Source organism: Pungitius pungitius, chromosome 21 (assembly GCF_949316345.1).
Source record: "Pungitius pungitius chromosome 21, fPunPun2.1, whole genome shotgun sequence".
NCBI classification, from domain to species: Eukaryota; Metazoa; Chordata; class Actinopteri; order Perciformes; family Gasterosteidae; genus Pungitius; species Pungitius pungitius.
The window spans coordinates 2,836,209-2,863,217 of record NC_084920.1 but is presented as its reverse complement, the minus strand read 5'-3'; the positions used below and the strand labels follow the sequence as shown (position 1 = coordinate 2,863,217).

Here is a 27,009-nt window from a genome sequence, read left to right as displayed (position 1 = left end):
AGTCCTCTTTCGTTTTTAGATTGCCCTTTCATGAGGACGCTTATCTGAATAGGGCTTCAGTGCATGTCTATTTAGGATTGGTGAAGTTGAGAATCAGATAATAATTAAACTTCTCGGCTGGAAAAAAGGTTAAATTCCCTGAGAGTCCTTGTTTTCCTGTAGAATGAGAGATGAAAACCTGTTAAAGATCTGAACAAAACGAGAAAATATTTTAGCCCCACACCTGCAGACTGCGTGGGTTGAGGGCAGTGTTGCCACAGTTACTTTGAAAGAGTAATCTGATTACTGACTACTGATTACTCCTTTAAAAAGAAACTTCGGTACTTTACAGATTACTTGATTTTAAAAGTTAGATTACAAGTTACATTATTAGGTTGACAGGACGTTGATGGCTGTCACCCGGCAGGCCGGACGCACACCGACCATGATAGTTCCATATTTAGCCGACAAACACTCAAAATAGTGATTGTATTTCCAACTCAAATGTCTCGACCCGAATCTCTCTCTCTCTCTCTCTCTCTCTCTCCCCCATTGCTGTTTGTCGCTGCGTGGTAGGTCTATGTATCTACACGTGACCATCAGGCTGAAAACGTGACTTCATTGTAGCGTACGCTACGTGGCTTCACTCCCAGAGACGCAAGAAATCAAATATATATTTTACTGTTGATGACAAAATAGTAACGCACAGTGACTTGGACGAGTAACTTTAATCTAATTACTGGTTTGGACATACTAACGCGTTAGATTACTCGTTACTCTAATCTGACCACCTTTTTCAGTAACGAGTTACAAGTAACGTAACTAACTCAATACTGGCATCACTGGTTACGATTTTATCAGGTCAGTTATCAGACTTATTTGTTTCATTTTTTCATTATCCGTATCCACTTGACCACGCCGGGTCCACTCTGAGGAAAGATTTTTGCCTGGTTGACTCAATCCAAATGATACAATACCAATTCTTTGTGAAATCAAGTTGTGTCTCAGTGCGTATTGATACAAAACAGAAACCTGTTGTTAACTCCTCCTACATAACAGTTCCTCTAAGTGGTATGCCTTAACTTGGAGCTGTCCCCTTCTGATGTGTGCATGTTGCTATCGACAGCCCCCCCCCCTTTGCACTTTCAGTGGTGAAGAAATGGTTATAGGTCCCCACGCAGTGAGATTCCTTTCAACTGAATAGGTATGAGCTCTGAGAAACATTCATGCTTTCAGTATTTGACATTGGGGTGACACAATGTGCTGGATAATTTCTACAGGAGTATTCTTGTCAGGTAAGAGAAGTTTATGCATATTTGTTTTGTCTCTTCATGAAGCAGTGAAACAATTATTTTGTAATTTCTTTGAATGCTGGAGGAATTCAAAATTCTTTTTGGGGTAATTTTAAAAACCAGCATTGCCAAAAGATTCATTTATTTTTTCACCATTTATTCCCCAAAGTATTTGTATCGATATGTGACCAGCTCAATTTACTCTGACCTAATGAAGTCTAATTGTAATGTATTATAATCCTTTATTTGTTTATTCATTTATTTTTTTAAATCTAAGCCCTGGTGTTTAGATTCTACTCCATATTACAATATTTAATGATATATCATTAAATATTTAATGATATAAAGGCAAGGTAATGATATAAAGGCAAGGGTGACAGACTTAAAAAAAAACAAATGTCTTGTCTGTGAATTTAAATCAGGTGTATTTTCTTCATTGTGCAGGGTTAAACGCTTTACTTTGTTTTAACATCGATCCTGTGGCTTGGAAGACCCTGACTCAACCTGCTGCAGGTTTTGGATACCAGGTGGTGCAGAGGCCATCAGAGTAAGTCAAGCAGAAATGTTGTTCTGGGACATTGGACTCTAAACCAGCCAAATGGCAGCTGGTAGAATTTCTGCCATACGATCATCTCACACTAGTTGCTCATTTTCACATGGACAGAGTTGTGTGATTCATGTATCTCTTTTGCTTTTTCACATGTCCGTCTGCTTTTATTTCCTCAGTTTGCTGGTCAGTGCTCCTCTTGCACAGTTTTCACCAACAGGAAGAGGACAGATTTATAAGTGTTCCACCGAAACATGCACGCAACTATCGGTTCCTGGTGAGTAACTTCCCATTACATAAAGCTTCACCAACTACCAGATCACATTGGGACGTGTTTTACTAGTAAGAGCTGAAGGTTTGTAGTCTTTGTAGAACTGTGGTTGTGGCGCGAACACAAAGGGTCCAGAATGACTGATGGACTTTTTCTACGCAGTGGCTGAGTTTGCAGTGAACATGTCTCTGGGTTTGACGATGGCAAATGATCCCTCCACACAAAGAACTTTGGTGAGCTGAGAGACTTTCCATACACTAAAAAACATCCTCATTGCCGTAGATTTTATTAATGCACACTGCAAAATATTATTAATTAATCAGGAATTTACTACGTTCAGGCATGTGGTCCAACCATCCCAAAGGACTGCAAAAGTATCACCATGTACAGTGGAACCTGCTGGCAGATAGACGCTTCTGATCGAGTTAGAGGTCCTGTACCTTCTTCTAATGGTGGTAAATATGGAAAATTAACAAACATTACCTACATCGTTTACACAATCAACATAATGTGCATATAACTTATTGCATTGGGGCACTTCAAGGTTTTTCTAGTGAGCACTGACACAATCAGATATTAAGATATTATCAGCATGCTGCGAAACAATAAGTAAATAAACATCTCCAAGTACTTGAGAGTTACTTTTCTTCCGTCCTGGGCTGAACCGTCTCTGTTAAATGCTGGGGGTCGAGTTCATCCTCGGATCATCTCAGAATGAAGAGACTTTAATCTGTTCGTGTAGGCTGATGATGATTGTCTGTGAAAACTAAAATCTAGGGCTGTCAATAGATTTTAAAAAACCCAACCAATTAAGTTTGAAATCTTGATTAATGAATGTTGTTGTCATAATGTTTTTATTGAATCTTTTTCTTCTAAAGACTAAATCTTACAAGTAGTGAGTAATTACCCAAAATGTGTATTTTAGAAACAGTTGTTTAATTGTGAATTTTATTTTTCACATCTTGGACATGAACATGGTAAACTAGCAACTCTTCCAGCAAGCTTAGCCTAGCAGCTAGCTTAGCATAGCGGGGCTTTAAGTGGTTTGTTTGCAACTCACCCCCCTTCTGTTTTAAAAGTGGAGTAATTACTCTGCACATTACGGCTCCACTGTTTGTTTTACTTCCAATGCAAATAGCTCTCTATGTCTTGCTTTCTCCAAGGTAACTGATGGCAGCTAGCGGCCGTGTCGTTTCCGCGGTCAACTTCCAGTTTACTTCCGAAAGTAAACCGGAAATAGACAAAGATACGTTAGCTAAGTTAAAAAAAAATTGTTGCAGTGATCTTGGCTACATTATTGCATAGATTTATGCATTTATGTTGATAGCAGTACTAAAAACTCAACTAAAACAAACACCTCTAAAGATGTAAACGACTCCGGCGGGTTTTCAGTTATTGATCAGACTTTTGACCTGCATATCAAATCTTTTTTCATCACACTATCACAGTAAAAGGGGATTTATTTTTTTGTAGTTTTTAAAAAATTCATTGTCTATTTATTGCAAGGACCAGAATTTTTACACTGCATTCAAGAGATGTTTCCTGAAGGAAGATGTTTTTAAACCAACTTGAAATCTCTCTGACAGAGTGCAGACACTCAGCAGACATTGTACTTCTGTTGGACGGCTCCGGCAGTGTAACATCACCGGATTTTGAAACAATGAAGACTTTTGTAAAGAATCTGGTCCGCTCACTCCTGCAAGCAGACATAAAGGTATATTTGTGTTTTTATTGCCAGTGTGCAGAGCACAGGCTCTGTGAGCTTGAAAGATTGTTGATTGCTTATACAAAATAAAGTTAAAATCCCTCATTTTAGAGATGACTGTTAAACTGATGGCTGAATATCATTCTTGTTTTTGCAGTTTGCCATTGTCCAATTCTCTAGTTCTCCCCAAATCCATTTTTACTTCAGTGATAATCTGATCTCTGGAACTGCATCATGGGAAAGTAAAGTTGATGAGATTAAACAACACAGGGGATTCACTTACACAGCTAAAGCCATCGAATCTGTGGTGTAAGTTTGAGCTTTCCTTTGAAATTTAATGTGAGATACCTGTCAATTTTTATCTGCAGATACGTGCAACAAACTGAATTCGGACTTGCTCACGGAGTGCAGAACATGTAACATGTAGCTGTTAAAACATCTGCAGTGTAATTTAAAAATTGCTTCTGTTAACTAATAACACTTTATTTCCCCATTGGAAAAAAATAAGTCAAGTTTATTGTGTTAATTTTGTTAATAAATTAAAAGTATTTTAGACCCAACTTAACTATGTCACTGATCATGTTTATTGATTCATAGTAGTTGATTTTTACATTGCAAAAGGTGTATAGAAATGGCCTCTTTCCTTTTACAGCAATGATGTTTTCACACCAACAAAAGGTTCCAGGCCAAATGTGAACAAAGTGTTGATAGTCATCACCGATGGAGAATCTAACGACCGCTTCAATCTGCCAAGTGCAACAAGTTTAGCTGACAACAAAAAGATTGTTCGATTTGCTATTGGAGTAAGTTCACATATATTAAATCAGTGAATTTAAGCAGCTGATGAACTTTGGTGAACATCCTCAGACCCTTGTTTTCATCATTCTTAGGTGGGGGAGGCATTCAGCAGTGATCGGGCAAAAAAAGAACTGGAAACCATTGCATCTACCAAAGAAAACGTATTTCAAGTGGAGAGTTTTGACGCACTTGACAAAATAAGACAGACTCTGCAGGCCAAACTCTTCTCTATTGAAGGTATAGTTGTATATTGTTTAACATTTTTTACTGGGAAATCCGAACCTTTCCCCCTGATCATTGTTAGATTCATGAATGCGTAAATATATTTATGTTGCTGTTACAGGATCACAAACAAGTGGAGAATCACTGAAATTGGAAATGGCTCAAGAGGGATTCAGTGCAGCTTATGTGCCTGAGGTAAAGAAAACACACACCAGAAATGCCATGAACCTCACCCAGTTCAGACTGGGTTTAACAGACTCTTTTTTTCAGGTTCATTTACTTTCATTGCTTCTTCCATGTCTTTCATCTTAAAGGGAATTCAGATGGCTATTGTTGGTGCTAATGAGTGGAAGGGAGGCTTCCTCCAATACTCAATGTCAACAGGCCTCAAGACAAGCTCCTATGAGGCTGATATAGAGACTGACAGTTATCTGGGTAAGAATGTGAATACCAAACAAACACCATTTGCATGCACTGCTTATGCTCTCTTCTTTTCTCTTTGCAAAGCATAATATTCTGTGTTTTATGTTAAATGAAATTTAACTCCTTGTCTCCTTCGAGAATCTGCAATATGCAATCACCAAATATGTTTTCCACAAAGGCAATGTTAATTACATAAAATCACAGCAGGTCAGACTATTTGATGCTCTTTGATTCCAGGTTACTCCATGGCAGTTGCTGAAACGAGGTCTGGCACGTTAACAATTGTCGGAGCTCCAAGATATCAACACAGAGGAGCTGTGATGGTAGTTCACCAAAACGTCCTCAAAAAAAGGATTGATCCCTTTGACTGGCAGGTGGGACCTTACTATAAAGAGGGGCTGAAATTCCTGAAAGACAATGTGAAACTTATGTTTTATTAACATGTTTCCTTTGTTCCTTTCACAGTTTCAGAGTGGTGAATATTTCGGGGCTGTTGTTTGTGCGATGGACCTGGATCTCGACAGCTTCACTGACTTGATCCTCATATCTGCCCCAATGTTCATGGACTCTGATGGAGAGGGAAGGGTTTACGTTTGCAGCTTGAGTGGTTTGGTAAATTAATATTATTTATTTTATCTAGAGCATTAAGATCCATAGTTTTTACTAAAAACCATGCAAACGTTGACTCTCGTCTGTATATCTTCACCAGGATGTGGAGTGTCGCTTAGACTCTCCATCAGTACTGAGAGGGGACGTCTCTGCCAATGGAAGGTTCGGGTCTTCTCTCGCTGTACTGCCTGATCTCAACACCGACGGTCTCAGTGACTTGGCAGTTGGAGCGCCTTTGGAGAACAACGGTCAAGGCAGCATCTACATATTCCATGGAGAAGGAGGGGTAGGAGGAATCAGTTCTTCTTACTCACAGGTGAGTGAGGTCCAGCATGCATAGTTCCATGTTTGCCGAATTTTTTAAACTTTAATAATCCAAATATTCCTGTTTACACAGAGAATTGCAGCAACTGAAGTCCGGTCACCATTGAGGTTCTTCGGGCTGTCCATCAGTCAGTCGTCTTTTGACCACAGTGGTGACGGGCTGCCTGACTTAGCGATCGGTTCAAAGGGCGCAGTTGTCTTACTGAGGTGAATCCATCCAAAATGCTTCTGTCTACATGTGCAGACCAGTCATTCAGCCTCTTTGAGCAGCTAAGAACCGGTTTGGTTGTCTGTGGCGTTAGCCTCCTGATCACAAAGCCAATGATTATCCTCACATGTTTTCACGCTCTGTCCATTTCCAGATCAAAGCCAATAGTTATGGTGGAAGCTACAGTGTCGTTCAGCCCAAATCCAATCCCAACTCAAAACTCAGACTGCTCAAAACCTTTGGAGAGCACAGCAGAAGTCTGTTTTACCATGACCAGGCACTCCAAAGTAGACAAAGGTACCAGATGCTCCACTGTTATTTAAATACTTTAAGAGTAATTTCTTGATCACAAACCAATCTGTTCCAGTTACAGCAAAGATTAGCTACAATCTAACACTGGACGCCACTCGCAAAGTCCCAAACAGCCGGGCCTACTTTAACGAGAAACAACGGGAGACAAAAGGGACAGTTGATATTGACTTAATTCAGCCTGTATGCAACAGGGTGAAGTTCTTTGTTCAGGTGAGTTGTTGGACAGGCACTACAGACAGCCTCTGTTGTGTTGAAAAATCAAATGTTTGATGCCGATGTAGCGTTAATTATTCCAACCTTCACTATTTCTGAAAATGCATGTTACAATAGCGCCCTACCTTCTTCTTGCAGGCTTGTCCAGAAGATGCTCTAAACGCTCTTTCAAATGAACTAAGATTTAGCTTTGAAGGTTTACCTAACCCCCCAAATCCAAGTGCTAGTCTCGCCCTGCAGGCGCAGAAAACAACTGTACATCCTGTAAGTACACTCTAGATAAAAGTTTTAGCAGAAAAATTCTCAATGAAATTCAAAACAATAGTTTTCCTTGTGTCAGTTCTCACACAATTAACTATTTGCAATCTAGCTACCAAATGGACAGTTGACAGTTGTCTTAGAAACGGAGAGCACTGCATTAGCCTTCTACATTTTTATTTAATTTTATTTTTTAAGAGTAACCAGTCATACAAACTGTCTACTCTTTCTGAACCAACATGCTTTACTTTAAACTCTTTTCCACAGTTGGGGTTTGAGATCAATTGCGGCGAAGATGATAACTGTGTTGATGACCTAAAAGTGGATTTCAACTTCACCAAGTGAGCTGAAAATATGAAGGGCAAACAAAGCTAAGTTCCTTGGTTTTCTTCTAACTCCTCTTTTCTCACTTCTAACAATCTGTCAGATCCTTAGAGGTGAAAGTGGGCATTGATGAACTGTTGGATGTCACCGTCTCAGTGGAGAACAGAGGGGAAAACTCCTACAACAGCCGTGTCATTCTCTCATATCCAACCGGACTCTCTTTCAGGAAGTTTACAACCCTGCAGGTAAAACAGCAGCATCTGTTCCGGTTTTAGTTGCTTTCTGGTCAGCTGCTTTCTCCCTTTAAACTCATGTGTTTGTAATTAAGGGGAGAATTGAGTGCAGCTCCTTGGACAGTGAAGATGGTGTAACGAGAGGGAAGACGGACTGCACTGTCAACAAGCCTATTTTAAAGAGCGACTATAAGGTTTGATCTCTGGACAGAATCATCTCTACTCACTACTGCAGAGACACAAGAGGCCGTCTGATTCATTTCCTTTGTGTCATTTAGGCTTTCTTCATCATCTCCTATGGGATTGAGACTAGTAGCCAACTTGCCAGTACCATTTATTTCTCTGCAAATGTTTCCAGGTACTGCTTACCTACCTGCATGATAAGCAACATGCAAGTGTGAAATGGTACACTTTAATTTACATTTGTACAAATTATTTTAACTTTCCTTTAGTGGGAATCAGGAGCACTCCAGTTCAAGCGAACTCTACAGAAACAAAGACATTGATGTGAAGTACAGCATTTTTGCTACTTTTGAAAGGTTTGTGTTGTTTTATGTCAAACAAAATTATATACATGTATAGTCCTTCTCCAGAACAAAACTATAATATAACATTTAACCTGGTATTTTATCCCCTCAAATATTTAGTGAATTATTTTTAAACTATTTAGCTCCCTCAGATACAGCAATTTTTCATTCAGCGAGAAAAATCTTCACAAACCAGTCCAACAATCAATTGTGGTAAACTATCTTACATGATTCTATCACTTATTATTGAAAAACTTGAATGCTTGTTTACATCCTTTGATACCGTCTCAATCCTCTCCTTCTGGTAGGTTACAAATGACATCAGAGCAGTGAATTTTACGGTGGTGATTCGGGTGCCTGTCAAGCTCGGTGATAAAAACATCTGGACGGATTCCAGCAGCTTGCAGGTTGCATGTGGGAATTTGTTGTTCCTGAACCACTAAAATATCAAATAATAGTTGTTTTACACAACTACAGTCTCATGGACCGATATGATATGAACAAGTTTGTTCCACGACAAAACAACAGGAAATTACTGTATTTCAGATTCCAGACTGTCAAAGAGGCTTTGATGAACAACCTAAAGTCATGGATTTTATTGCTAAGATACAGGAAAACAAGTTAGTGGTATGTATCCCTCTGACATTTACGGGCCAATTTAAGGGCTCAAACATACACTTATAAACCTGGTGTTACATCAATATAACGAGTATTCTATCTTTGAAAACACCAACAGGACTGCTCTGTAGCCACGTGCTCGGTTTTCAAGTGCAGTAAGATCATGGGAAGACTGGAGAGTAAAACCTACCAAATCTCTGCCAACCTCAGTTCTGAATGGATTCAGCAGGTAGAGGATGTGTTGTATGATATTGAACAAACTAACACATTTTCTGAGCATTTCAATTGCAGAATTTTGATTTCATCTGTTTCTTACAATGTTGCATTTAAATGTTAACATAAATAATGAGTTTAATGAAATTAATGTGGCTAGAGATGAAATCAATAGGCTCCTCCTTCTTTTTCCCCTCAAAAAGATTGGACTTCAATCTGCCAAATTCCTCTTGATCAGCACGGCCAGTCTGGAGTACGACAGAAAACAGTACATCTTTTTCTCAGCAGGGTCTTACAACAACCCCCCTGTTCGCAAGGTAGGTGACTACACATCGTTTTGACCTATTTGCGTTTCAACAGAGCTGGAATGTGATGCACGTTTCTTTATTCCACCCTTCAGATTGAGGTGGAGGTAGAAGTGTATGTTGAACCAGACTTCACCAAAGAGATTGTTGGAGGATCACTGGGAGGGTTAGCTCTCCTGGCTTTACTCACCGCTGGCCTGTACAAGGTGAGACACTGACAAACATGGCTTCAGTTTGGTTAGCAGTTTTTTGGAGGACATTTTGAACTCAAGTGTGATCCATACCATGACTTAGTTTATTTAGTTGGGTGAAGGTACTGATGGTGTGAATGCTGCCTCACTACAATAGCTGATTTGCTGTAACACTCTAAATATGCATTTTAATAAAAATATATATTTTTTGTTCCTCAGGCTGGATTCTTCAAGAGTAAATACAAGGAAATGATTAACCATGATGTGGTGGATCCGGGGGACAATGGAGACGCACTCACATAAGAATAAAATTAGGGCCGGGACTCGATTAAAAATATTAATCTAATTAGAGGCTTTGTAATTAATTAACCAAATTAATCACATTTTAATTGCATAAATATTTGACCTGAGAACCGTGAGAAGTAATTTTTTTTCACATGGATTTTTATTTTTGTTCAACCAATTCCAGCAGACAAGTGTAGAAATAGCATATTTAGAGATATAGTACTTTCAGAAATTCAGGTAGCCTATAGGTAAGTAGACCTTCTGTAAACTAGGTTTTTTTAAGTAGACCAATACTTTCAAGTACATTCAGAACATTGGTTATTTTTTCAGACGTGGACTTAGTTACCCTGGTCCTTAAACCAGTCATCTGGTGCAGTGTGGGTTGGGTGTGGGTCCTTGTACTCTGGTCGGGCTAACGTCCACGCTAGCTGCTAATTGTTTTGCGTTGAGGTGATACTTGAGGCTCGATGTGAATTCCTTGTTGCACAGCTTGCACACAACCACGCTCTTATCGACGCTTCCATCCGTGTGTTTATTATAATAAGATTTCCCATTCACGGGGCCACCCGACACGGTCTTGTCAGCTTCTTCGTTCATGTTCACTGTGGTTTGTTGTTGTCTGAAGTCATGAACGCTAGTTGGTGATCCAGTATAATCGGTCCTCCGAAACTCATCCAGTGAGAAACATTCCGTGGTGCAAAAAATAAGTGTAAAAATTTTTTAATGTGTAATTTTTTGTGTAATTAATTAATCTTAATTTACATTGTAATTAATTAATCGTAATTAACGCGCCAAAGTCCCGGCCCTAATTAAAATATTTAAATCTTGCAGTTGTTACAGCAATGCCTGAGTCAACTCTGATTGCTTCATTTGTATCAATAATCCGTGTTCTAGCATTTTTAGAAAATTTTCCTCTACTGAAAACTTTAGCGTGATTGAAATCACTCCAGACTCCTGAAGTAATGATGAACGTAGTGTACCCTAAAAAAAAAATATAAATATTAGGGCTGTCAACATTAATGCATTCATCTATGTGATAAATGGGCCAGACAAGAATGCGATCCCTCCAGTATTCGGGTGTGCCGGAAATAAACAAAGTTGACCAAGGTAACAAAACCGCCGATAGCTGCAGTCAGTTACAAGGAAGAGACCAAGTTGGTAACTGAAGATGGAGAGAGCTTTTTGCTAAACGTTTTTGGAACTAAAACAAACCATGGAGCGACATACAGTGGCTGACTTGCTAGTTCAACATGTCCCACCCGGTGGAGTTCTGCGTCCAAGATAATAAATTGTGTGTAGATTTGTTGTTAAAATAAAATGTACAATTAAAGAAGAGTGTCTAAAACACACATTTTCTAAAGAGTGCTCATTACTTGTAAGATTTAGTCTCTTGATGAAAAACAAACTTAATCCTGATTAAGGAATTTCTAAATGTAGGATTAATTAGTTAATTTCTAAAAATCGTTCTAAAAAAACACCCATAATGTATATATTTAAGTGCAACATAGAGTGGTTTTGGGCACAGCCAATTATAGCCAATATATAACATTTAACATTTAAATGTATATTTAACATTTAGATTTAACATTTAGATTAATATTTAACATTTATATATAACATTTTACATTTACATTTATTTAACAACTTTGTTACTGCCAACATTGTGCTTGGAAAAGTTGTTGCATGTATTTACATGATTTTGTCTCTAAATGTTTGAAAAAATGACATGTGAATATTGTCCTGTTTTTATTCATATGATTGCGCAGGATTTTAGAACGTGCAACATTTTACAAACAACGCCTCATAGAGAATAAGTTGCTCTTCTGATATGGCAGGTTTACCTGCTGATTGGAGGTGTCAGGGTTGGTGGAGGGTTCGCATCTGGTGCTTGCTGAAATGACATCTGACTGCAGCAGAGAGGAGGACAGCACCTCCGCCCACAATCAGCTTATGGCATACCCGCATAGAGAGCGGAGGCCCCTGGAAAATAAGTATTTGAACACTGCTATTTTGCAAGTTCTCCCACTTAGAAATCATGGAGGGGTCTAAAATTGTCATCGTAGGTGCATGTCCACTTTTGTTTCACAAGTCCTCGTCCATTATGGACATGTCTGCTCTAGTATCCGGGAAAGTGAAAATTGTATGTGGTCCCCCTGGGAATAGTAAAAAAGGGGTTGTTGACAGGCAGAGGATTGAGAAACTGTTTGGCTCACAAGTACTTTGTCCTTTACTGGCGAGCCCGGTATAACAAGCAATTAGGAGCAAAATGGTTCCCCTTGCTGGACAAATCCCAATGTCTTGTTGAACGTCTGACCTGGATGTGATCAAGTAGTAATCTCGACAAGGGCTGACAAGGTGGATGTGACTAGCAGGTGCACAGAATGAACTGATTGGAGTTAGAGGTGGAAATGACAGGGTGACATAGCTTTGACATATACTTTTGCTTCATTTTTGTGTGATTACAGTGATTCAGTAATGTCATGCCTACAAAGCTTGGAGGCCACTGTCCTAATATCTCAGTGAGAATTAAAGCTCTGGTGAAGATCAAACAATTTACAACCAGATTAAATCAGTGTAGAGGAAAATAAAGCTCACTTTGATGTCGTCAATCCCCACATTCTTTTTAACAAGACTATATTCTACCAACTCTAAGCGTTGGCCTGCTATAAAAACTAGAACACAGGCTCAGGGCTGTGCAGAGGAAATTGAGCAAGAATAAGAAAATGATCTTTTACATTTTTAAACTTTCCTTTCATGAGGGCACTTATTCGAATAGAGCTTCAGTGCATGTTTATTTAGGTTTAGTGCAATTGAGAATCAGATAATAATTGTCCTTTTCTTTCCGTCTCCTCTCCGGGGGGGGAAACATCACGCCTGGGGAAAAAGTTTATATTTAATATTTTAAGGAAAGTAGGCAATTTAGATTACATCTTAATAGCTGTTAGGCCTTGCTGCCCTGTAGATTGAAAGTGAAGAAAATTTGTCAAATCATATGCAATAAATATATAAATAAATCATAACAAAACCACCAAATATTTTAGCTCCACTCCTGAAGACAGAGTGGGTTAAGGGTTTTATTAGGTCAGTTATCTCAGTCGTTTTTTCATTTTCATCCGTATCCACTTGACCACGCCGAGTCCACTCTGTGACAAAATGTTTGCTTGGGTTACTCGACCCAAATGACACAATACCAGTTATTTGTGAAATCAAGTTGAGACACAGTGTGTTTTATTACAAAACAGAAACTTGTTGTAACTCCTCCTACATAACTTCCTCTATCTGGCTGCCTTAACTTGGAGCTGTCCCTCCTTTTCTTTGCACTTGCAGTGGGGAAGAAATGGTTATAGTTCCCCACGTAGTAAAAATTGTATTTACCATTGGAGTGACACAATGGGCTGGTTAATTACCACGGCGGTATTCTTGTCAGGTAAGAGAAATTTTGTCTCTTTATGACGACTTTTTATGAACATCGATGTGTGACTGGCAATTGTGTATGTGACACAGCATTTACAATGAAATTACAATTACATGTATTGTACGAAAACGAAACCCACTTAAATTGAGTCTGACGGTTACAACTGAGCTATGATCATTTAATCTTAAGACATTGATGGCATTAGAATAATAGATACTGCTACAAAGAGTAGATGTTTTGAAAGAATCATGTCTCTGTTTATCAAAAACATCACACATGCAAGAGAATAATACAAGAATACACAGATACGAGTTACCAGAGATCACCCAAATATTTTGAGCCACAAATTGATGAAGATTGGAGGAAAGGAGTGCAATTTGAGTTGTTTTAAATTTGTAAAACAACTAAAAAAATTCCAAGACAAATATAATTTTGCTTCTTGGTTTCATGGTCCAAGCGTTGTGAGTGAAAAAGTGCTTTATGAACTCATGCTACATCTGTTAAGTCGCTGTTTTGATACATTTAATACCGGTGAATTCACCAAATATTAACAATTCAATTACGATAATCATTGCAACACAATAGAAACAGTATTTCATGTGTGTCTTTCTGAAGCCATAGAAGCTGTTCTTGTGTAACTCTAACTAATAACTATCACAAAGAAAAAACACAAGCTGAGGGCATTTGTTTCACAGCGTCCAACCCAGTACCTTTTTTAGACATTTATTTCTGGAGAAACTAGCATCAGCAAAGGGGATGTCTACAATACCAAGATGTTTTAATCTATCGGAAGTCATCGACCAGATGTGTCATTAGACGCTTCAACATCATAATGCTCTAATGAGGAACTAGGACATAGCATGACTATCCATCATTTCTGACCATGTTTAGAGAACTTTGTATTAAGGCGAAAAAAACCCAAAAAGGGAAGACTGAAATTGTGCAAGAGATGCACAAGGCAAGTGTAAGAACGAACCTAAATGTTTCCACAGAGAGAAAAACACAAAAAACAAATGTCTGTGAATATAAATCAGGTGTTTTTTCTTCATTGTGCAGGGTTAAACGCTTTACTTTGTTTTAACATCGATCCTGTGGCTTGGAAGACCCTGACTCAACCTGCTGCAGGTTTTGGATACCAGGTGGTGCAGAGGCCATCAGAGTAAGTCCAAGCAGAAATGTTGTTCTGGAACATTGGACTCTAAACCAGCCAAATGGCAGCTGGTAGTATTTCTGCCATATGATCGTCTCACACTAGTCGCTCATTTTCACGTGGTCAGAGTTGTGTGATTCATGTATCTCTTTTGCTTTTTCACATGTCCGTCTGCTTTTATTTCCTCAGTTTGCTGGTCAGTGCTCCTCTTGCACAGTTTTCACCAACAGGAAGAGGACAGATATATAAGTGTTCCACCGAAACATGCACGCAACTATCGGTTCCTGGTGAGTAACTTCCCATTACATAAAGCTTCACCAAGTATCAGTTCACATTGGGACGTGTTTTACTAGTAAGAGCTGAAGGTTTGTAGTCTTTGTAGAACTGTTGTTGTGGCGCTAACACAAAGGGTCCAGAATGACTGATGGACTTTTTCTACGCAGTGGCTGAGTTTGCAGTGAACATGTCTCTGGGTTTGACGATGGCAAATGATCCCTCCACACAAAGAACTCTGGTAAGCTGACTGCAAATGTTGATTATTCATTCTTTTGAACTTTTCTTGCACTGAAAAAACTCCCTGAATGCATTACATTTCATCAATGTACATAGCAAAATATTGTTCATTGATCAGGACTTGTTCTTGTGCTACTTTCAGGCATGTGGTCCAACCATCCCAAAGGACTGCAAAAGTATCACCATGTACAGTGGAACCTGCTGGCAGATAGACGCTTCTGATCGAGTTACAGGTCCTGTACCTTCTTCTAATGCCGGTAAATATGGAAAAAAAATACACACATAAAACCAACATCCTTTACACAAAAACACAGTGTGCATATAATATCATATGATTGCATTGGTGCATTTCGAGGTCTTTCTTGGTTGATGTACACTGACACAATCAGATATTGAGATATTATCAGCATGCAGTGAAACTAAGTATATGAATGATGTAGAAACTTATTTTCTCCTTTAGATGTCTGCAGAAAGAACAACAGTATTAAATGCATGTGAAATGTGTGGATGGTCTAAACACTAAAGTAATCATGAAAGGAATTAAATCAGGATGAATGAATTTGGAAAAAATAGCAAACCAAATAATCTATTATTTAGGTACGTATGCAAATAGGGAAGCAAAACAGTAAAAAGAAGAGGGAAAAAATGGTTAAAGATATAATTTATTAAACATGTCTTTCTTCACTGAAATCATCCTAAAAAAACGTGGTCATCAAACTTTGGTAAAATGAAGTTGAGTGTTTTTTGCCATCCTGGGCTGAACCGTCTCTCTGTTAAATGCTCGAGTTTATCCTCAGATCACCACAGACTGAAGAGACTTTAGTCTGTTTGTGTAGGCTGATGATGTGTTGGAGACACATTTAGAGGAAGTGAAGTTTGTCTGAACTAAGAACTAAACTTAAACTTAAAAAAGAAACACATCTAAAGATGTATACGCCTTCTCAGTTATTTTGATCTGTGAATTGCATATAGAATATTTTTTTTAGCACAGTACACATATAGCAATAAAGAATTCCTAAAGGAAAAAATGTTTATTTTTAACCACCTTGAAATCTCTCTGACAGAGTGCAGGTCAGCAGACATTGTATTTCTGTTGGACGGCTCCGGCAGCGTAAATAATCAGGATTTTCAAACAATGAAGACTTTTGTAAAGAATCTGGTCCGCTCCCTCCTGCAAGCAGACATAAAGGTATATTTGTGTTTTCACTTCCAGTGTGCAGAGCACAGGCTCTGAGCTTATTCATGGTGGTTTGTACTAAAGTTAACATCCCCAATTATAGAGTTGACTGTTAAATTAACTGATGGCTGAATGTCCTTCTTGTTTTTGCAGTTTGCCATCGTTCAATTCTCCACATCTCCCCAAATCCATTTTTACTTCAGTGATAATCTGATCTCTGGAACTGCATCATGGGAAAGAAAAGTTGACGAGATTAGACAACTCAGGGGATACACTTACACAGCTAAAGCCATCAAATCTGTGGTGTAAGTGTCTTCATCATGTTGACTTTTATCTGCAAGGAAGTGGTTAAGCATTTGTTGAAGTCAAATCAAATCAATAGAAACTATTTAATATCATTTTATTGTGAATTTTAAATCAGGCATGTGTTGAAGGTTTTATGCAATGTGACCTGGCTGTTTCACAAGCATTTAGCTTTGTGTATTAGAGTGGAGCCCTCGGCCTAATTTGAGCTTCCCTTTTCTGAAAATTCATGTGAGATACTTGTAATTTTTTATCTGCAAATTCTGGCAACAAACTAAATGGGGACATAAAAACTGCACAACTTGTTTAGCTGTCAAAACATCTGCAGTGTAACTTTAAAATTGATTCTGTTAACTAATGGTACCACTTCATTTGCCCAGTGGAAGAAATAACAGTCCAAAGTTTAGGTACAATGCTTAATGTAACTGTTTATTGCAACTTAACTATGTCCCTGATCATGTTTATTGATTCATAGTAGTTGATTTTTTACATTGCAAAAGGTGTATAGAAATGGCCTTTCTTTTTACAGCAATGACGTCTTCACACCAACAAAAGGTTCCAGGCCAAATGTGAACAAAGTGTTGATAGTCATCACCGATGGAGAATCTAACGACCGCTTCAATCTGCCAAGTGCAACAAGTTTAGCTGACAACAAAAAGATTGTTCGATTTGCTATTGGAGTAAGTTCACATAATTTAAATCAGTGAATTTAAGCAGCTGATGAACTTGGAGCACATCCTCAGACTCTTGTTTTCAACATTCTTAGGTGGGGGGGGCATTCAGCAGTGATCGGGCAAAAGTGGAACTGGAAACCATTGCATCTACCAAAGAAAACGTATTTCAAGTGGAGAGTTTTGACGCACTTGAACAAATAAGACAGACTCTGCAGGCCAAGCTCTTCTCTATTGAAGGTATAGTTGTATATATAATTATTGTAATTCATTGAAAAATCCGAACCTTTCCCCCTGATCATAGTTAGATTCATTAATGCATATATATATATCTATGTTGCTGTTACAGGATCACAAACAAGCGGAGAATCACTGAAATTGGAAATGGCTCAAGAGGGATTCAGTGCAGCTTATGTGCCTGAGGTAAAGAAAACACACACCAGAAATGCCATGAACCTCACCCAGTTCAGACTGTGTTTAACAGACTCTTTTTTCAGGTTCATTTACTTTCATTGCTTCTTCTATGTCTTTCATCTTAAAGGGAATTCAGATGGCTATTGTTGGTGCTAATGAGTGGAAGGGAGGCTTCCTCCAATACTCAATGTCAACAGGCCCAAGCTCCTATGAGGCTGATATAGAGACTGACAGTTATCTGGGTAAGAATCTAAATGCCAAACAAAACCCATTTGCATGCAATGCTTATGCTCTCTCTTCTTTTCTCTTTGCAAAGCATAATATTCTGTGTTTTATGTGAAATCAAATTTAACTCCTTGTCTCCTTCGAGAATCTGCAATATGCAATGACCACATATGTTTTCCACAAGGACAATGTTAATTACCTTACATCACAGCGGGTCAGACTAACTGATGCTTTTTGAATCCAGGTTACTCCATGGCAGTTGCTGAAACGAGGTCTGGCACGTTAACAATTGTTGGAGCTCCAAGATATCAACACAGAGGAGCTGTGATGGTAGTTCACCAAAACGTCCTCAGAAAAACGATTGATCCCTTTGACTGGCAGGTGGGACCTTACAATAAAGAGGGGCTGAAAGTCCAGAAAGACAATGTGAAACTTATGTTTTATTAACATGTTTCCTTTGTTCCTTTCACAGTTTCAGAGTGGTGAATATTTCGGGGCTGTTGTTTGTGCGATGGACCTGGATCTCGACAGCTTCACTGACTTAATCCTCATATCTGCCCCAATGTTCATGGACTCTGATGGAGAGGGAGAGGTTTACGTTTGCAGCTTGACTGGTTTGGTAAATTAGTATTATTTATTATATCTGGAGCATTAAGATCCATAGTTTTTACTAACAAACAAACGTTGACTCTCGTCTGTATATCTTCACCAGGATGTGGAGTGTCGCTTAGACTCTCCATCAGTACTGAGAGGGGACGTCTCTGGCAATGGAAGGTTCGGGTCTTCTCTCGCTGTACTGCCTGATCTCAACACCGACAGTCTCAGTGACTTGGCAGTTGGAGCGCCTTTGGAGAACAACGGTCAAGGCAGCATCTACATATTCCACGGAGAAGGAGGAGTAGGAGGAATCAGTTCTTCTTACTCACAGGTGAGTGAAGTCCAGCATGCATAGTTCCATGTTTGCCGCGTTTTTCAAACTTTAATAATCCAAATATTCCTGTTTACACAGAGAATTGCAGCATCTGAAGTCCAGTCACCATTGAGGTTCTTCGGCCTGTCCATCAGTCAGTCGTCTTTTGACCACAGTGGTGACGGGCTGCCTGACTTAGCGATCGGTTCAAAGGGCGCAGTTGTCTTACTGAGGTGAATCCATCCAAAATGCTTCTGTCTACATACTGCATCACACTTTACCTCTTTAACGTGTGCAGACCAGTCATTCAGCCTCTTTGAGCAGCTAAGAACCGGTTTGGTTGTCTGTGGCGTTAGCCTCCTGATCACAAAGCCAATGATTATCCTCACGTGTTTTCACGCTCTGTCCATTTCCAGATCAAAGCCAATAGTTATGGTGGAAGCTACAGTGTCGTTCAGCCCAAATCGAATCCCAACTCAAAACTCAGACTGCTCAAAACCTTTGGAGAGCACAGCAGAAGTCTGCTTTACCATGACCAGGCACTCCAAAGTAGACAAAGGTACCCAATGCTCCACTGTCATTTAAATACTTTAAGGGTAATCTCTTGATCACAAACCAATCTGTTCCAGTTACAGCAAAGATTAGCTACAATCTAACACTGGACGCCACTCGCAAAGTCCCAAACAACCGGGCCTACTTTAGCGAGAAACAACGAGAGACAAAAGGGACAGTTGATATTGACTTAATTCGGCCTGTATGCAACAGGGTGAAGTTCTCTGTTCAGGTGAGTGGTTGGACAGGCACAACTTTAAAAACCACAGTTTCTGTTGTGTTGACAAATCAAATGTTTGATGCCGATGTAGCGTTAATTATTCCAACCTTCACTATTTAAAAAAAAGCATATTACAATAGCGCCCTACCTTCTTCTTGCAGGCTTGTACAGAAGATGCTCTAAACGCACTTTACAATGAACTCAGATTTAGTTTTGAGGGTTTACCTAACCCCCCAAATCCGAGTGCTAGTCTCGCCCTGCAGGCGCAGAAAACAACTGTACATCCTGTAAGTACACTCTGAAAAGGTTTTAGCAGAAAGTCTCAATGAAGTTCAGAACAAGAGTTTTCCTTGTGTCAGTTCTCACACTTGAACCAAAATGCTTTACTTCAAACTCTTTTCCACAGTTGGGGTTTGAGATCAATTGCGGCGAAGATGATAACTGTGTTGATGACCTAAAAGTGGATTTTAACTTCACCAAGTGAGCTGAAAATATGAAGCGCAAACAAAGCTAAGTTCCTTGGTTTTCTTCTAACTCCTCTTTCCTGACTTCTAACAATCTGTCAGATCCTTAGAGGTGAAAGTGGGCATTGATGAACTGTTGGATGTCACCGTCTCAGTGGAGAACAGAGGGGAAAACTCCTACAACAGCCGTGTCATTCTCTCATATCCAACCGGACTCTCTTTCAGGAAGTTTACAACCCTGCAGGTAAAACAGCAGCAGAAGTTCTGGTTTTAGTTGCTTTCTGGTCAGCTGCTTTCTCCCTTTAAACTCATGTGTTCATAATTAAGGGGAGAATTGAGTGCAGCTCCTTGGACAGTGAAGATGGTGTAACGAGAGGGAAGACGGACTGCACTGTCAGCAAGCCTATTTTAAAGAGTTACTCTAAGGTTTGATCTCTGGACAGAATCATTTCTACTCACTACTGCAGAGACACAAGAGGCCGTCTGATTCCTTCCCTTTGTGTCATTTAGGCTTTCTTCATCATCTCCTATGGGATTGAGACTAGTAGCCAACTTGCCAGGAGCATTTCTTTCTCTGCAAATGTTTCCAGGTACTGCTCACCTACCTGCATGATAAGCAACATGCAAGTGTGCAATAGTACACTTTAATTTACATTTGTACAAATTATTTTAACTTTCCTTTAGTGGGAATCTGGAGCACTCCAGTTCAAGCGAACTCTACAGAAACAAAGACATTGATGTGAAGTACAGCATTTTTGCTACGACTGAAGGGTTTGTGTTGTTTTACGTGAAACTTATTCATATAAAATGATATTAATGTATAGTCCTTCTACAGCACAATACTATAATATAACGTAAATAAGGTTTGTGTTACTTTTTTTAAATACATATATTATATGTATATATTAACAACTAATATTCAGTCAATTATATTTTAACCATTTAGCTCCCTCAGCTACAGCAATTTTTCATTCGGCAAGAATAATCTTCACAAACCAGTCCTACAATCCATCGTGGTAAACTATCTTACATGATTCTATCATTAACTATTTAAAAACTTGACTTCACTTCAATGCTTGTTTACATCCTTTAATACCTTCTCAATCCTCTCCTTCTTGCAGGTTACAAATGACATCAGAGCAGTGAATTTCACGGTGGTGATTCGGGTGCCTGTGAAGCTCGGTGATAAAAACATCTGGACGGATTCCAGCAGCTTGCAGGTTGCATGTGGGAATTTGTTGTTCCTGAACCGCTAAAATATCCAATGATAGTTGTTTTACACAACTACAGTCTCATGGACCGATATGATTACACAAGTTTGTTCTACGACAAAACAACAGGAATTTACTGTATTTCAGATTCCGGACTGTCAAAAAGACCTTGATGAACAACCTAAAGTCACGGATTTTATTGCTAAGATACAGAAAAACAAGTTAGTGGTAGGTATCCCTCTGACATACAGAGGCCCATTTAAGGGCTCCAACATACACTCTCATAGACCTGGTGTTACATCAATATAATCAGTATTATTTCTTTGAAAACACCAACAGGACTGCTCTGTAGCCACATGCTCGGTTTTCAAGTGCAGTAAGATCATGGGAAGACTGGAGAGTAAAACCTACCAAATCTCTGCCAACCTCAGTTCTGAATGGATTCAGCAGGTAAAGGATGTGTTGTATGATATTGAACAAACTAACACACATTTGCTGAGCATTTCAATTGCAGAATTTTGATTTCATCTGTTTCTTACAATGTTGCATTTAAATATTAACAGAAATAATGAGTTTAATGAAATGAATGTTGCTAGAGATAAAATCAATAGGCTCCTCCTACTTTCTCCTCTCAAAAAGATTGGACTTCAATCTGCCAAATTCCTCTTGATCAGCACGGCCAGTCTGGAGTACGACAGAAAACAGTACATCTTTTTCTCAACAGGGTCTTACAACAACCCCCCTGTTCGCAAGGTAGGTGACTACACATCGTTTTGACTTCTTTGGGTTTCAACAGAGCTGGAATGTGATGCACGTTTCTTCATTCCACCCTTCAGATTGAGGTGGAGGTAGAAGTGTATGCCGAACCAGACTTCACCAAAGAGATTGTTGGAGGATCACTGGGAGGGTTAGCTCTCCTGGCTTTACTCACCGCTGGCCTGTACAAGGTGAGACACTGACAAACACTGCTTCAGTTTGGTTAGCAGCTTTTTAAAGGCAATGAAGACCCATACCATGACATGAGTTTAATTTAGGTGGGCCAAGGTACTGATGCTGTGAATGCTGGCTCACTAGAATGTCTGATTTTTTCACTTAATAGAACTGAATTCTCTGTAATGATGTTTTTATTTGTTATGCGCGGATTATTATAACTATTTTCTTTTGTTCCTCAGGCTGGATTCTTCAAGAGTAAATACAAAGAAATGATTAACGATAATGCGGCGGATCCGGGGGACGATGGAGACGCACTCACACCAGATTAAAATGTTTTAACGGTGCAGCTGTCAGACAGCAGCTTTTTATAAATCATATATATTCATATAGTAATATATGACGATTACAGCTGACCACAAGACAAAACTTTGAACATCTACGGCGCTGCCTGCAGCAACTCTGATAACTTCATCTGTATCATTAATCCATGTTCTAGTATATACATTTTGTTTTTCCATTTTTAGTAAACTTATGAAGTAGAAAACTCGTTGGAAATCACTCCCTCACTCTGTCGTTCACTATTTTCAACAACAAAGGATGACAACCAAGGGGTCAGGACTGCGACAAGGGATAAAAATAGGATATTTTGGTCAGGAAGTAGAACCCAGTAATTGCTGTACAGGCTTACTTCTTCTGCTCCCTGCAAAATATTCAAATTAAAGTCAGTCTCTGAACCTCTGACTTTCGTTCTTGATCAATGAAAACATTCTTGCAAATGCTTTCGCTTTCGTCCGTCTTGCGCCGGTCCAAGAGTTTCACCTGTAGCGGCACAAAACCAGTGCCTCCAGCCGTCCCTCTTAATCATGTCTTCAGTTCCGTCGGAGAAAGCCCGCAAAATAGAACCATTCCATTATTTCTAGCTGCGGTATTCCGTCGACCGGGCCTGCTTTGAACACTCATTCAAAGTAAACGCTTCGGGCCCCGGCGGGACACTCAGTCAAGAGTATCCAGGGGGCGCCGAGAGGCAGGGGCTGGGACAGACGCCTCGCGGCGAACCGTCAGCTCGATCCCGAGATCCAACTACGAGCTTTTTAACTACAGCAGCTTTAATACACGCTGTTGGAGCTGAAATTACCGCGGCTGCTGGCATCAGACTTTCCCTCCAATGGATCCTCGTTAACCAGTATGGATCAACCAATTGATCCATATATAAGGCGCTTCGGATTATAAGGCGCACTGTCGTTTTTTGAGAAAATTATAGGCTTTTAAGTGCGCCTTATTGTGCGGAAAATACGGTATATTAAGGGATTTTGACAGGAGGCTCTATGAAATGACAGTATATTTTTCTAACACCAATTTTTGGCACAAATAACAAATTGTAGGTTACAATAAGACCTTTCTGCTGTTATATTTGCAAGATATTATTGTTACTGGTATTACGGGATGTACATTTTTTTACATAAGTTGTCCTTCATTCGATTTATTGAAACAAAAACATCTCCCTCCAATTTATTAATATTCAATAAAATAGAACATTAATGTACCTTTTGTTTTTATGCAAATATTCTCTTGAAAGGGACTGACAACTGACCTGATCTTTTTAAATGCATCTAAGAGAGTTTAAGAAGATAGCAAATATGAACCGTAAAAACGGCTGTGACACAACCAACCTAAAATCCTGATAACAGAAACACTGAGGCCACAGGCACAGCGAAAGACAGCAAAAGAGAAATTGAGAAACTGGCTGAGTTTCCTGTTGCGGTCGTTGGATGTGTAACAGGAGGTGGCAGACCAGGACAGGTGTAGCTGCTGTCAGCATCCAGCCCACTGGAGGTGAACTGGACAAAGCCCGGCTTATCAGAGCTGATGTGGGAGTCGATCCAGGACTGGTACCTGGACACTCTGGAGTAGACTCCCGGCAGATTGGGCCGAGCGCAGCCAAAACCAAAACTAACAATTCCGGACTGGACCCAGACGGAGCCCTTCTTGTTCACCATTGGACCTCCTGAGTCGCCCTGTGGAGATGCAGAGGTGACTTCAGAAAATCCTAAACACATTCACCAACAAGTGACGGATTCAATGAAGCAGCGTACCTGACAAGAGTCTTTGCCTCCTGCCAGAACACCAGCACAGATCATGTTGTCTGTGACAGTACCAACGTCATTGAGACAGTTGCACTGTCTGTTTCCCACAACCGGCACCTGCACTTGTTGAAGAGCTTCAGGGAACGGCAACAGCACTGTGAGACCAACAAGAGGAGAGGCAACTCACGCATAAAACCTTCTGTTTAGAGACATTTGAATGAATAACTCCTAGTCAGCAACTAGCAGACTGACCTCCCTCCTGGACTGCACCCCATCCAGTGACCCAGCTACCAGTACCGGTGTTAAACACACTGTCACTGGCTGCCAGACAGACAGGTCTGATGTAGTCTGTGAATTGGACTGGTGAGGAGAGTCTGAGCAGAGCAATGTCGTTGTTGCTGGTGCCACTGTTATATTGAGGATGCAAAATGACACTGGCCACAGTTCTGGACACTTCATTTGGGTTTATGCCCTGCAGGTTCTGACGCCCAAGAGAAACCTGCCATCCAGATGTACTGACACTGGAGTACAAATGACAGAAATGGGATGGTTAGGGGAAATGGACTTAAAGTCCAACACAAAAGACGAAAACTGGGAGTTGTTTCCTGCAGAAGGTCAAGGTGACCCACCTGGAGAAGCAGTGAGCAGCAGACATCACCCACTCTTTGTTGATGAGGGAACCACCACAAACATGGCCGCCATTTTGCTGCAGGCTGACCTGCCAGGGCCACTTTCCAACTGGAGCGACTTGACCTCCAACTATCCTGGTGTTCAGGGGAGTGGTGCCACACACTGGAAAACCGAGTAGGGAAATCAGTTGAAAAATCAGACCAAATTAATGATGATTAAAAAGTACTTTAATGAACTAAAAGATGAGTTTAATAATCTCTTTATTAAAATAAATCAAAATTAAACTTTAATAAATTAAATTCATTAAAGTACTTTTTATCATCGTTTTGCCACTTCATTTTTCTTTATTTTGGTAGTAGTGTTTAGTTAGATTACCTTTTTGTTGGTGTTTCCTTTCATTTAACTAAATCATTATTCTCCCCCAGAAGGTTACTTTTCATTAAATTGTATTAGTAACATTCAGTATTCAGTATTTTCTGGCCGTGTCCCTTGAAACAGTGTTAAAATAAATAATCTAGCAGATAACTTTTCCTCAGTCTGTTAACTTTGGTCACCTTTGTATCCGTGGTTGTTGAATAATTAACCCTACGAGGAAATAACCGCACACTGTGGTACCATTACAACTGCGATTTGCTTGTTCCAGCTTAACTGGTAAATCTACTTTGAAATCTCTCTGAAATGCACATACAATATGTGACGCAGACATTAATTGAATCTCGTAATGTTAACAACTTACCATCAAGCTGAGCATGTGATTCTGGAAAAGGGACACCACAATTAGGTTAATATCAATATTTAAAAGTTTTTTTGCAGGCAAAAGCTACAAAAGAATAGAAACATTTTAGATCATGTTTACATGTTGTAAAAAAAAAAACTTTTTAATACATCTCATTTTAAAGATACTTTCTGTTAGGCTTTGGTAAATCATGTACTAATGCTTCGTACATCCTCTTAAGAATATATATTTGGTTAACAGGTTCTAAAAATCCCATTGCCTGTTCTTGAGGGAAGGTTTATAAATTAAAGAAACATGGATTGCTTTTTTTGTTTTTAATCAAAATGAGTCCGTAAAGTGATTAGCAAAAGGTTTCCAGGTTGCTTACATTCTTTTAAGTTATAGTGTGTGGACTTTGAATCCACAACAGCATTAGAATGTATCATTGGTTTCCACTAAGTCATCATTATGTTCATCTATTTATTCCTACATTCAAATACAAATGATACCTTTTCTGGTTGAAACCATAAAAATGTGAGCTTGGTATATTTTGACTTATTGGCCTACCCTTGTTTTTCAATTATTTTCCCTTGCAGCTCAACAAAGGTGTTTCATTCTAGTGTGACTCACCTGCCCGTAAAAAGCTGGTCACCATCAAGACACAGATCCACTTCTTCAAAGACATGTTGTGATCACTGCACTGTTCTTGTCAGCCTTTAAAGCCGTTAACCGGTCACCTGCCGTGAGGTATGCCCCTCCCCCGAGGCACTCCCCATGACTTTTAAGAATTGTATAGTTCCTTCTATCCTTTTGCTTATTTTTTGGGTGTAAGTCTACATGGATCCAGTAATGTCAGGTCTACACAGCTTGCAATGTGCTGTCCTAATTTCTAAGTACTGTTTTTATTTCTCAGTGAGACTTAAAGCTCCGATGGAGAAAGTTCACTAAACAATTTACAAACAGATTAAACAAACACATTTGACACTTCTGTAACTGCAGCCGAGAAACAGCCAGCACTGGAACATGTTACAGGTGAAGAAGTAATTGTGATTGATTTCAGAAGCCAATGACCTTGTTATTATGTCACTACTGTCTAACAGACCAGCTTTGACGTGCTGATAATAATTAAACGGCTTGAGGAACATCTACAGTAAAAATACATCATTTAATTTAAGCTTGTGAGTAATCCAAATGAGTAATTTCTCAACTCATGACACAACCTACTGGCATCAATCACTGTTGACTGTTGAAGGCGCAGGTCGTTCTTCACTGACCACTAGTTAGTGTCTTTCAGAGTAAACCCAAAGAAAAAGATTTCAACAACTAACTAGAATTATGAAATCTGATGAGAAATGTTTGCGATGACGGAACACAGTGCACAATGAAAATCCAATTGGAATGAGGAACTCTGACAATAGCTGCTGACTGAAACATTTCTTTCTGGCTGTACACCTCTCAAATATTTAATTTGACTAGATATGCAGTTTCCGACGGGACTCTAAAGGGCAAATTGTGAAACACCTTCTGGCAGCAGACACCAAAACAAAAACTGTTTGTCATGGTAG

General features: G+C 39.4%; 3 protein-coding genes across 3 annotated transcripts; 2 read left to right on the top strand and 1 right to left on the bottom strand.

Moving 5' to 3' along the window:
• Window positions 1-1,165: 1,165 nt before the first annotated feature.
• LOC119212588 (integrin alpha-X-like) lies at window positions 1,166-10,573 on the top strand. Its single transcript, XM_062560175.1, has 30 exons — window positions 1,166-1,274; window positions 1,716-1,818; window positions 1,998-2,095; window positions 2,252-2,322; window positions 2,430-2,544; window positions 3,676-3,803; window positions 3,952-4,103; window positions 4,447-4,597; window positions 4,685-4,829; window positions 4,936-5,009; window positions 5,129-5,249; window positions 5,475-5,611; window positions 5,703-5,849; window positions 5,947-6,162; window positions 6,244-6,377; window positions 6,533-6,675; window positions 6,746-6,900; window positions 7,042-7,167; window positions 7,429-7,502; window positions 7,589-7,730; window positions 7,814-7,912; window positions 7,997-8,076; window positions 8,171-8,257; window positions 8,389-8,458; window positions 8,554-8,652; window positions 8,792-8,872; window positions 8,982-9,092; window positions 9,280-9,393; window positions 9,477-9,587; window positions 9,792-10,573. The coding sequence occupies exons 1-30, from the start codon at window positions 1,238-1,240 to the stop codon at window positions 9,873-9,875; spliced, it is 3,405 nt and encodes a 1,134-aa protein (XP_062416159.1). The 5' UTR covers window positions 1,166-1,237; the 3' UTR covers window positions 9,876-10,573.
• A 2,594-nt stretch (window positions 10,574-13,167) lies between these two features.
• LOC119212590 (integrin alpha-X-like) lies at window positions 13,168-22,756 on the top strand. The gene is made up of 30 exons (XM_037463168.2): window positions 13,168-13,284; window positions 14,329-14,431; window positions 14,612-14,709; window positions 14,866-14,936; window positions 15,078-15,192; window positions 16,000-16,124; window positions 16,266-16,417; window positions 16,945-17,095; window positions 17,182-17,326; window positions 17,436-17,509; window positions 17,628-17,742; window positions 17,970-18,106; window positions 18,198-18,344; window positions 18,438-18,653; window positions 18,735-18,868; window positions 19,052-19,194; window positions 19,265-19,419; window positions 19,569-19,694; window positions 19,814-19,887; window positions 19,974-20,115; window positions 20,199-20,297; window positions 20,382-20,461; window positions 20,556-20,642; window positions 20,818-20,887; window positions 20,993-21,091; window positions 21,230-21,310; window positions 21,422-21,532; window positions 21,722-21,835; window positions 21,919-22,029; window positions 22,255-22,756. The coding sequence occupies exons 1-30, from the start codon at window positions 13,248-13,250 to the stop codon at window positions 22,342-22,344; spliced, it is 3,402 nt and encodes a 1,133-aa protein (XP_037319065.2). The 5' UTR covers window positions 13,168-13,247; the 3' UTR covers window positions 22,345-22,756.
• A 597-nt stretch (window positions 22,757-23,353) lies between these two features.
• On the bottom strand, window positions 23,354-26,674 carry si:dkey-32n7.7 (serine protease 27). Its single transcript, XM_037463360.2, has 7 exons — window positions 26,669-26,674; window positions 26,075-26,144; window positions 25,466-25,486; window positions 24,729-24,891; window positions 24,352-24,620; window positions 24,109-24,254; window positions 23,354-24,030 (listed from the first exon to the last, which is right to left on the bottom strand). The coding sequence occupies exons 1-7, from the start codon at window positions 26,672-26,674 to the stop codon at window positions 23,686-23,688; spliced, it is 1,020 nt and encodes a 339-aa protein (XP_037319257.2). The 3' UTR covers window positions 23,354-23,685.
• Window positions 26,675-27,009: the final 335 nt, after the last annotated feature.

Coding starts and splice junctions, on each gene's coding strand:
- si:dkey-32n7.7 (XM_037463360.2), bottom strand. Junction 24,621..24,728: donor GCTGCTCACTGCTTCTCCAG/GTGGGTCACCTT, acceptor TTTGTACTCCAG/TGTCAGTACATCTGGATGGC. Junction 24,031..24,108: donor GAGGCAAAGACTCTTGTCAG/GTACGCTGCTTC, acceptor GCATCTCCACAG/GGCGACTCAGGAGGTCCAAT.
- LOC119212588 (XM_062560175.1), top strand. CDS start 1,238: ATGTGCTGGATAATTTCTACAGGAGTATTCTTGTCAG. Junction 8,873..8,981: donor TACAGGAAAACAAGTTAGTG/GTATGTATCCCT, acceptor AAACACCAACAG/GACTGCTCTGTAGCCACGTG. Junction 9,588..9,791: donor TCACCGCTGGCCTGTACAAG/GTGAGACACTGA, acceptor TTTGTTCCTCAG/GCTGGATTCTTCAAGAGTAA.
- LOC119212590 (XM_037463168.2), top strand. CDS start 13,248: ATGGGCTGGTTAATTACCACGGCGGTATTCTTGTCAG. Junction 20,888..20,992: donor CAGTCCTACAATCCATCGTG/GTAAACTATCTT, acceptor TCCTTCTTGCAG/GTTACAAATGACATCAGAGC. Junction 22,030..22,254: donor TCACCGCTGGCCTGTACAAG/GTGAGACACTGA, acceptor TTTGTTCCTCAG/GCTGGATTCTTCAAGAGTAA.